Here is an 11431-nt window from a genome sequence, read left to right on the forward strand (position 1 = left end):
TTTGCTTGTTCTACATGGGGCCTATAGATGGCGACTAAACCACTTGTTTTTTAAAGGTACAAATCTCAAATACCAAAATTGTTGCCTCCCTAACTGATAGGGAGCACCGATTCTCCCTGTGGTAGGAAAAGACAAAACTCACACGTTGTTCAGATGTTCGCTTCACAGGAAGAACTTTTATTCTCCAAAAATGTATTTAATAACACTTAGTGACTTAATGAAGTATTCACACAAACCATTTACCTTAAATGATCATTTTATGTTGCTACAAACTCATTTAACCATGTCACTGTGACACTGTCACATAGAACTCATTAAATCTTCAACATTGAATGTCAACAATGACCACATCACAAGTAACCAAATACATGAAACCTGCAGTTATCCTAAAATTACCAGGGATATACATGTTCCCAAATGCATTGTCAAAATAAGAATAAACATGGCTTAAATAAAGTCTATTAAACCCAAGCATAAACATATTATTCCACAGACTCCATAACAAGTGAAGCCTAAGCTTTAGGTGCATGTAGATGATACATAAAAGTCCGTTTTTTAGATGCGTCCCACGCATCTCTATAAGAGGCTTTGGTGTCCGTCCGTCCGTCCGTCCGTCCGCCCTCCCGTGATGCGTTTCTGAATTGTGATTCCCTCTTGTGATTCCCCCTCTTGTGATTCCCTCTTGTGTCCACAAGGTGGCAGTCGCTCAGTTTTGGCCTGGAGCTCATGCGTGCAATGCCAGTGAGAAAAACATGGCGGCACTTCCTGTTGATTTTCACATGAAAGTTTTGCTTAATTTAAAGTCCCTAAGCGACTATAAATGTTGTGGCTTCCATATATTGATGTAAAAGTGCCCCACGAAGTAATGAAGCACAACAAAGTTACTCCACATTACCATTTGACCACTCGTTTTTCTATGCTAACAGGGTAGCTAATGTAGCATTGTAAATGATCCAGGGAGAAAGGGGGAAATGTTGTGATTTCAGTCCGCCTGAGGCAACGATTTTCGTGGGGAAGATGACCTGCATCTCGGTGGCATTGAACCACGCCCCCGTGCCTTATTTGGCTCGCTCAGCACGTGCGTCCTCAGTCCAATCGCAATGCTTTATTTTCCCCAGACGTTTAATCGCATTTAAGTGAAAGTGCCATGTATACACATCGCAAAATAACTCTTAATCCGATCTATTTAAATCGCATTTATTAAATCGGACTTAAAAACATCATGTACACGTAGCCAATGTCTCATTGATTAGTTTATGGAACTTACTGTTTGTCTGTTACGGTCCACGAAGACAATAAGCACATACGACTTCATTGCGAGCGTCGACGTTGCGCAACGGACGTCAGCGAGAACTTGTTGTCACGATGTGGGTGTTATTAAATACAGCGCATTTAAAGTCGGCCACAAATATGAACGAGACGATGAGCTCGCACCGGTTTGCTCTACTAACACACCACGTGTGATGAGTGGGGGGACAGGCAGTGAGGAGGAGCTGAAGTGGGGACCTGCGCAAACTTGTGTAGAGGTGTGAGACAAGACCCATATAGAGCTCTTCAGCGTTGACGTCAACTTGTATGCGGCGTTTGGACTACCGGTTCCCTGGCGATTTTTTACATTGCAAAACGCCATAGAGATTCAGGTTTGGCAAAAATATAAGTTGCACGGCAACAACGAACATTAGCGTGTCCCCGCATCCCTTTCTCATTAGTGGAACGGATCGTATCATCATGTTGGTGTATTCACATGTTAAATCATGACGATTATAATTCAATATTGCTAACCCCTTTCTGATCATTAAAACTTCCGAACTACATACTTTCCTTTGGTTGCCATGGGTACAACCTTCCGCACGTACATGCCGTTAGATACTGGCGCCGTTTCTGTAGTCGCCAAAAGCTTCCGGGTTTTAGCATATGACGCAACATCGTATTTATGTTGGCATTTGACACAAAAATGATCAACCATGTCATCCCTACAGCCTATTTTTAGCACTCTCGACAGTTTGCGGGGGTTCGCTAATCACGTGCTTGCACTCCGTGAGCTTATTTTGAAATTTACCCCTATTCATTCCCAATGGAGGCCGGAAGCCGATAGGAACCAGGACGTCCTTAAATGCTAACATGAAAGACTACAATCTACTACATGCTTCCGCTTCCGCTGAAGAACTCTATACACACGTGAGTGAGTTGTTGACCAACCAGTTCATGGGCGCGTGACCTCGGAGGCAGTCCGCCGACGAGCGCCGACGAGCGTTGAAGGGGATAAGCAACTGCAGAGGTTGCAAGATCTGACTGCAGCCGCATTCATCCCGCGATAGTTTTACACCATGTGACATGTCACCTCGTCAACGCAACGTCGACAAAATTTCGAAGTTTGACAGGAAATCTAACCGTCATGCAGCATTTTCCATCCAGGGTGCATTGCTGTCTAAATGTGCATGCATGCGTTGACACATCTCGAATGCACCTATTATCCACGTGAAAACGCAAACGCCTGCAAACCACTGTTTTGACAGAAAGACAGTTCACCTGTCGCCTACTCTGTTTTCTTCCCAAAGCGGCATTTAAAAGTATTCCATGAAATCCAACATCAACGTCACTTCAAATAGGTGACAGCATCATGCACACACATGAAATAACACTTCAGTGAGGGGGGGACATCACTGCTCTCATATTAAAGTGAAAAGAGAATTTCACATTTTAGTTTATTTAATGTAGGCCTATGTAAAATTGCAAATAGCCTATTCATTGAAATCTGTCCAGAAAGGGTTGTAATGTTTGCCTGTTTTTTATGTTTGTAATTATTATTTTTTTTAAAATAAAAAATCGTGATTAAAAAAAAAATAGCCTAACAAAAATAGAGATTTTATGTTAAAAAAAAATGTGATATGGGATGGACCGATGCCCTCCCTAGCTAAATTCGCCTTAGGTCCCCACATTGCTAAATGTAGTGTAAGGGATTATTTTGAAAAGACAGTAACATGTAATCAGCAATGCATTACAGTTTTTCAGTAAATTGCCCAACACTGTTGAAATCCTATGGTACTTTTTCAAATCCAGGCTTATACAGTACATGGTAGGCTTATTGATAAATTGCCTTGACAGGTTATGAGGAGGCCAAGGGGGCGTTTGGGCAAAAAAGGTTCAGAACGGGCATAGACGGACGCATCTGTTGTCCGCCTGTCGGACTTGTTTACTCAAAGTTAGCATGGTTAACATTCAATGGCATTACCAGCCAATTTCAACATGCAGTTGTCATGCTCACACTACCCTGAACTTGTCAGTACCTGAGATTTTTTTTCTTCAGCCTTTTCCGAGATCCTGGTCATGGTAATGGGGGCAGGGGTTTGCATTTCAAAAAAACATTTTTCTTTATTCCCAAAAACATCCAAATAAGTACATCAGTAGACAACTAGCAAACAGTGATACCTTTTGGGAAAATATTTGGAGTAGGCCTATGTTAAGATTTTTTTTTAATGTATGCCTAAACAAAAGCTGCCCCCATTACAATAGCTCATATCTCGGAAAGGGCTGAGCCCAAAAATGCAGCATCACTGGGTACCTTATTGACAAGTCAAGGGTAGCGTGAGCAATACAACAGCATATTGAAATTGGCAGGAGTGCTCCTTTATTTTGATCAGTTTATATTAGCGTCAAATTAGGTAAAATTGGGATGATCTGAAATATGACAGCAAAGAAAAAGCATAAGAAAACCATTTTACATTGGACATAGAATGACCATATTGTCAGCCTTGTGTTCAGGTGGTGTTCCAAACACTTTCATCGATCGACTGTTCTAACCTCAGTAGCCAATGGCAATCAGCAGATCCGCCTAATCAGTTTTTAATAGAGATGTCCAATATTGGCTTTTTTGCCGATATCCGATATGCCGATATTGTTCAACTCTCAATTTTCGATTCCGATATCATCCGATAACGATATCGATATATGTGGGTTATTTTTCCTCAAAACAAATTTTAGGTAACATTACACATCTCCTGTTGAGGAACAATATGCTTAATTATTGTTGTAACGCCCCACTAGATGCATTCTCGAATGCAACAAAGCTTCCCAAATATTAACATCGTCTGTGCAAAATAGAAAAATAATTATGGAGAAAAGTGTACGGTAATTCAAGCATTATTGTATCGGTTTTGATAGGTCAAAAATCCAATACCGATATTGACCGATATTACATTTTAGGTATTATCGGGCCGATAATATCGGTGGGCGGATATTATCGGACATCTCTAGTTTTTAAAGTAGCCTAGGCCTAATTTACAGAGTGTAAATTACACTCTCTTACACTCTTTCCCTCGGGATCAATAAATGATAGGCCTACTCTACTCTCTACTCTCATACCTTTTCTTACATTGCCCAGTTGCCTAAACCTGCTTGCATCAACCTACAATGTGGTGGGTAGGGTAATACAAATTAGACCTGTTGGCTATCTTCATGAATGTGGCCTATTGCAGGCCTAGGACCTGGGACAGGCCTACCACAGCCAACCATTTTACTGTTTGCTTGGTTTCTTTTTCAGTGCACTCGTTTAACCTTGGCCTGAGGTGGCAGTGCCATCTACACCGCAGAGGCGGGAAAACAACTCAGAAGTACAACCAGAACATTTTGTACAAACATCACGCCACAAGACCACAGTGTCACCTTCCTTTGCAGCCCGCCTAATTTCTACACCTGTCAAAAGTAAGTCAACACGTGATTTGCTTGAGTTGCCTGATGAAGCCCAATATATCTACAATTACAAACCTCAGTGGCCCAAATGTTTTCTGCACCAATTGTTTATACTGTCCAGAGAATAGATACTATTATGGTGGATGCCAACACTGTTCTGCACCCTGTCTGTGTGCATGTAATATCTACTTTGTTTTTCGTACAAATACTACAGGCCCAATTCCTGACACACCAAAATGATCTCGAACAAATTGCGTCTCATTTCTCACGCAAACCAAAAACTGAAATTGCGTCGCATTTACGACGCATTCTCTTTGACACACATGCGCAGTGGTCGTGCAGCTGTCCGTGACAGGTTAAGTTTAGGGAAAGCTTTGGTCAGGGCACAAATTTAAAACTCAGAAACGTGGCATTACTGACAGGTTAGGTTTAGGGATGGTTTTGGGAAAGGCGCAGTTGTAAAACTATGAAACATTGCATTACTGACAGGTTAGGTTTAGGGGTGGTTTTGGGAAGGGCACAGCTAGACCAATCAGAAGTTACCTATGTGCTCTAGACAGCAGGGAATGCGTCGGAATATGTACACAATCTTGGATGTTGGTTTGCGTGAGAAATGAGACGTAATTTTTCGAGATCAGGTTCGACACACTGGGTGGTAAGAGTGAGTTGCCTGCACTTTCCTCCATCCCCCTCCAAGACTTAGGAGCCTGGAGCATGGCATCATGGCCTCTGCTCCCCACATGGATCCATGACTGCGTTCCATGTGAAGACTGACAAATATGACTGACTTATTGTACCCCACATTCATGTTGTGGTACCTCAGGTTTGTTTTAATCAGTCTGGAGGAAAGCACCTCTTAAGTGTAGCACAATGTAATCTAATGGACACTAGTAGTATGCTTGCACCCATGGCCGCTGACAACTTTGAAAGGGCCCCCCACCCAATACAGACAATGTAATGAGGGCCCTATCCTGTGCCCCCTGTCTCCCTGGGCCAGAGACAACTGACCCCTTTGTCTCCCCCTGTCGGCTTCCCTGCTTGTACCACACATTCATGCCACACGTCAGTGTGGGCACTGCATGGATGGTGAAACGTGTGTCTGTGTCTCAGTTTGAAATAGGTTGCACTACAGTCACATGGGCGCTGAAGATGTGCGTCCCCTGCAACAGGTTTCAGACCACAGTGTGTAGTCTAGTTTCTGTGTGGTACCTGTGGCTTTGTTGCAAACTGACATGCTCTATTGGAGATGATAACAACAATGTTGTTACTGTTATGCAACATACGCACATCTGCTGCCAGGTACGCAGCCGTTGAACATTTGAATCTGTGAATAATGAGTTTCAATGTCTTTAGACAACAATGACAGGAGGATCACGTTATCAGTTTAATTTATTCACAGTTGACATGTGACTTGTTTTTTTCACATAAGCAAATAACCAGCAGCAAATACATTATGACTTTGAAAAACGCATTTAAGACAATTTACTATACAGTACAGTATGCAACAAAAATCCAAACTGTATGAACAAAAATGGCTCATCACATCTGGGAAACACAAAAGAGAAGCTGCTGTAAATGTAACAGTAAAATCCAAGTACAGTACTTCTTTCTGAAGTTGTTCACATTCATCAGTAAAAAAAAAGGCATTTAATGCTATGAACAAAGAAGAGACAACTAACATGGAGTTCCCACTTCTCAAAGAAACTATATCATGGTCTGAACATCAAATGGTGGGCTGACACCATTTTGGACCCATTTAGCAAGAGAACCATCTCCATTATAACAGCCTTGGTTTGGCTCTCAAGTCTGTGCTCAGTCTAGGACTTGGGTCTGCCCTGTGCATCCCTGTGAGAATGTCCAGTCCTTCAAACAGCCGCTCTCCTTCAGTTGGCACCTATGAAGACACAGCCAGTGTAAATGACTTCTTCTCCATGCCAGAGAGCATTTCTTGTTGAAGTTTAAAGCTGTTTTACCATAACAATCAGTCACCTCTTCCTGGGGCAGAGGTACGAGTGATTGTAGAGTATCACAGCGAAAGAGCCTGGGTTGTGTCCGTGTCCGACATGACGGATGAGCGGAACGGCGTCTTGCCAAGCTTGCCGCTGGGCGACACGAACCCGTAGTGATGCAGTATCTTCAGCAGGTCCCTTCGGAAGCGCACCCCAATGAAGACGTAGAGGAAGGGGTTGAGGCAGCAGTGCGTGTAGGCCAGGCCCTTCATGGCCTGTGTGGCGATGTCGAAGCTCAGCGACACGTGGCAGTCGGTGATGGTGACGTTGGCCGCCTGGCTGGCCTCCACCATCAGCATGGCGTTGTACGGGAGCTGCGAGAGGACAAACACCGCCACCACCGCCAGGATGACGCGCAGGGCCTTGTGCTTCTCGAAGTTGCGCGTCTTCAGCAGGGTGTGGATGATGCAGGCATAGCAGAAGAACATGACGGCCAGCGGCAGGCAGAAGCCCATGAGGATCTGCAGCGCCAGCACCATGATCTTGGTGCGGTTGTTCTGGTTGTTATGGTAGACCATGGTGCAGAACTGCCAGGTGGAGTCCTCGGAGTCCTTGGTGGTGGCGAAGATGAACTCGGGCAAGGACAGCACCACGGCGAGCGACCAGACTATCACGCACACCAACTTGCTGCAGAGGAGCCTCTTCTTCTTGGAGTTCTGCGCCTTGGTGGTCTGCACGATGACGTAGTACCTGTCCACGCTGATACAGGTGAGCAGCAGCATGCTGCTGAAGAAGTTGATCTTGTAGCAGGCGGAGTTGATCTTGCACAGCACCGGGCCGAAGGTCCAGCCGCCGATGGCGTCCGCCGCCCAGAAAGGCAGAGTGAGCAGGAGCAGCAAGTCGGCCACCGCCAAGTTGAGGAGGTAGACGTCCGTCATGGTCTTGACGCGCGTCCTGTAGAAGGCATAGATCCAGATCACCAGCGCGTTGCCCAGCACCCCCAGGAATGTGATGATGACGTACAGCGGCGGCTCGTAGTATTTACGGAAATCCCGCACAAAGCTCTTGTCACAGGGGTTTGAGAAGTCTCTGTAGTCTTCGGTTACTGACGAGTCGTAATCATACTGTTGGTAAAGACAATATAAGGTTTTCAGCACACTTGCATTCAGAGAGTCTCATCACATGGTTGAAAAGAAAAACAGATATGTAGATTAAGTGTGTATTCATTTAGGCTTACATATTTTATCGCGTTTACCTCAGTTGCTCCCATCGGGGTTGGCGAAGTATAATCCATTTTGTTGTGATTTCCACTGTCTTTATATGGGCTACCTGAACAACAACAGAATACATTCAGGGAATAAGATACCTAACCAGCTCATACAGAAATGCATGCAGTAAGTACACTTTGTCACATTGATGAATATATGAAGACACAGCAGAATGCATTGTTATTCACAATAGTGATATCAATTACGAAGTTACCGTTAACTTAGGCCTACTTGCACGGGCACGGGTTGTCTGTGGAGAGCACAGGATATGTGTGTAAGCTCTGAACCGCAGGAGGTTGTCTGCCAACTGTCTATCACTCAGAAGCTTTAAAGGCTTGCTGTAACCACATCCCACGTGGGTGGTGATGTAATACATGTATTATATTTTTTGTTTATGTTGATAGCGGTCTAACAGCTTTTCATGATGATACTGTTGTAGCTCCATGTCTTCATCTAACTGTCCCAAAACTATTCTGTGCAATTATATTGGAAATCCATTTGGTTTAATGAATATAATGTTCTTTATGATGAGCATGGGCAATGTAGTACTTGTTTCATACAAAGAACATCTCATGCAGGGCAGTTGCACGTGCTTATATCTGTCTGTGTATCGTCTGACATTACTTTAAGTATTTTGAAAAGTAGCCTCTAAAATATTTTAACAGATTATGAAAGAAGCTTAGCTGTACGCTGTCCTTGGGCAGTCAGATTTACATAAAAAACAGGGTACGCTAACTAGACAGACTATGCCAACTCTGATTCAGTTTCTCATGGCTTTGAACGTTTCATTTAACAAATCATCAAAACTTTAACTGTTCACCTCCTTTTACATTTTTAAATGACACATATCTGAACAGGTTAAATGCCACACACGCTGAATCAATGCCAAACACCCTAAGCTTAAAGAATTGGGCTCTCATTCTACAGTGGTACTTTAACCTCTCAGGGATATTCACACGACTAAACAACCTTAAGTTCTGTTCATTTTCACTGTTTGAGCATTGGGCAATACAGTAGTAGTTTATGGTGAAGGAATTCCAGGGCATGGCCCGTGTTATCAATTTGCTGCTACCAGCATAGAAAGGCAATGACCAAGTCGCAAGTCTGTGTAGTGTAGTAGTGTACAGTACAGTAGAACTAATGGCAGTGAAATCTTTTCAATGACTATTTCAGTGTTCCACTGGCAGAATAATGCAAATAATATTTCAAGGCTTCATAACACTCTCTAGTGACGATAGCTGCCTCTGACATGGGGTAATGCACTGTATGTTGCACTTTTGACCTTCTGAAAAACAATCAGACATCTCAACTCAAAAGGACAAAGACAAACACATAAATTCCCCCTTTGTGTCCCTACATGCGTTTGTTTTGAGGATATCAGATTGGGAAGTGGTTGGCAGCACAGGCTCATGAGCAGCTTCTGCTTTTTATGTTTTTGTGCCTCATGTGTGGAGGTGGTGCCATCAGAGCTACATCAGAGTCACAACAAAAAAAACCAATGTACTAGCAGGTACACCACAATGAAATGGCATGTCTCTGTCAAGAGAGCGGAATTACTTGTTTAAGGCCAAAATAGTCACTTTGCTACGGACCAGGTCCTCAGGACAGATGGGCATTTTATTGCAATATTATAAACACACAACATAGGCTACATAATATGACTTTGTCCAGGGCCCAGCAAAAGCTGTCAGTGGCCATGTATGTATGTACAGGGCCGCTGACAGCTTTTGCTGGGCCTTGGACAAAGTCATCTGAAAGGACGCCCAATCCAATATATAATGAAAACCCAATTTTGGGCCCCCTGTCTCCCTGGGAGAAGTGACCCCCTTTCCCCCCCTTTTTTTCCAAGAAGTTGAGCGCGTCCTCTGACAAACTTGAAGATTCTTTGGAAGGATTCTTTGGGAGGATCATCAAGGCACCTCTCCCCTCCCTGCAAGACATCTACTCCAGCCGCCTCACCCGCAAAGCCCTCACAATTATGAGGGATGAGACCCACCCAGCACACAACCTGATCCGTCCCCTGCCCTCCGGAAAGAGGTACGCGAGCCTACGGTCCAGAACCACCCGGCTGGCGAATACCTTCATCCACCAGGCCATCAGAATGCTGAACTCCCTCCACCCCCTCCCTACACTGTCTACTCCAGCCACCAGGCAGACAGGAAGCTAGACTCTCTCTCGCTCTCTCTCTCTCTCTCTCTCTCTCTCTCTCTCTCTCTCTCTCTCTCTCTCTCTCTCTCTCTCTCTCTCTCTCTCTCTCTCTGTCTCTCTCTCTCACACACACACACAGCACACACACACACACACCACACACACACACACACACCTCACACACCTCACACACACACACACCTCACACACACACACACACACACACACACACACACACACACACACACACACACACACATGCACACCACAAAACACACACACACACACACACACACACACACACACACACACACACACACACACACACACACACACACACACACACACACAAAACCTATGGGACTGCTCCACGAGTGCACCTTACCTGCACTCTCTGACCTCCACTTCCACGAACTGTTTGCACTATGAGACTTGCACCTCCAACTATGCTGCTAAATGCTAGACCACTGGACTACAATGGACCATGTTGGACGTTGGCACAGTTGACTTTTTGTATTCCACTATTGCACTTTATGTCAGCCCTGTCTGCACTTTATGTCAGTTTATATGTCTTGTCCTAGCATGGTATAGAGAGAAAATGTAATTTAATTTTCCTTGTATGTCTTGTGCATATGATGAAAGTGACAATAAAAGCTGACTTGACTTGATTTGACTTGAAAAAGACATACAGTACATAGGCTACATACACAGACACCGGTGTATACTGCATAGACCTATAAAAAAACAGCTGCTCACATTCCCATTGCTGAACCATATATTTCCTTGCCTGGGTAATAACTGAATGTGCACAACGGAATATAAATGATATCTGGCCACATTAACAAAAAATCTGTTATTACATAGTAGGCCTACAACAATGATGGGCTCAGCAAATATGCTCATCTAATAGATTAATTCATTCTTAAAGACTTTTAAAGCTATGCAAAATCTCCTTACAATGGTTGAAATTTGGGGAAATTAGGCTACTATTACTATTTACTATAGGCCTATTTTATTCACAAAATTATTTTGAGGAAATATAGCCTAACCTAGGCCTATTTAAAACAGTGTGTTTTATGTTTACAAAAATATAATAATACATGTAGACTTTTTTCCAGATTCTTCTTCCCTGCACTGACAGCACATCAGAAGAAAGCATAGGCTATAAGCCCATAGGGCCATGTCATAAACTTTCCCCAACACCTTAAAGATCTCCTCGAATGATACTGGAATGATACTGGAATGGAAGTACAGTAGGCTATAGAAATCGAATAGAAAATAGAACAGAAATAATTTTATTGTCATTAGCCGAAGTATAATGAGTTTTGAGCTTCCCTTCAAGGTGCACAATCATTTATAGTTGAACATAGTCCAGCA

The 11431-nt window shown here is 43.6% G+C and overlaps 1 protein-coding gene across 2 annotated transcripts; it reads right to left on the reverse strand.

The window, feature by feature from the left end:
• Positions 1 to 6066: 6066 nt before the first annotated feature.
• On the reverse strand, positions 6067 to 8194 carry ccr9a (chemokine (C-C motif) receptor 9a). 2 transcript variants are annotated; one of them, XM_063219508.1, is made up of 3 exons: positions 8138 to 8194; positions 7894 to 7967; positions 6067 to 7762 (listed from the first exon to the last, which is right to left on the reverse strand). In XM_063219508.1, the coding sequence occupies exons 2-3, from the start codon at positions 7930 to 7932 to the stop codon at positions 6716 to 6718; spliced, it is 1086 nt and encodes a 361-aa protein (XP_063075578.1). In that variant the 5' UTR covers positions 7933 to 7967; positions 8138 to 8194; the 3' UTR covers positions 6067 to 6715. The 2 variants fall into 2 exon arrangements, with proteins under 2 accessions (XP_063075578.1, XP_063075577.1); XM_063219507.1 differs by having other exon boundaries at positions 7876 to 7967.
• Positions 8195 to 11431: the final 3237 nt, after the last annotated feature.

The sequence above is a fragment of the Engraulis encrasicolus genome, chromosome 16 (genome assembly GCF_034702125.1).
Source record: "Engraulis encrasicolus isolate BLACKSEA-1 chromosome 16, IST_EnEncr_1.0, whole genome shotgun sequence".
In the NCBI taxonomy this organism is placed as follows: Eukaryota; Metazoa; Chordata; class Actinopteri; order Clupeiformes; family Engraulidae; genus Engraulis; species Engraulis encrasicolus.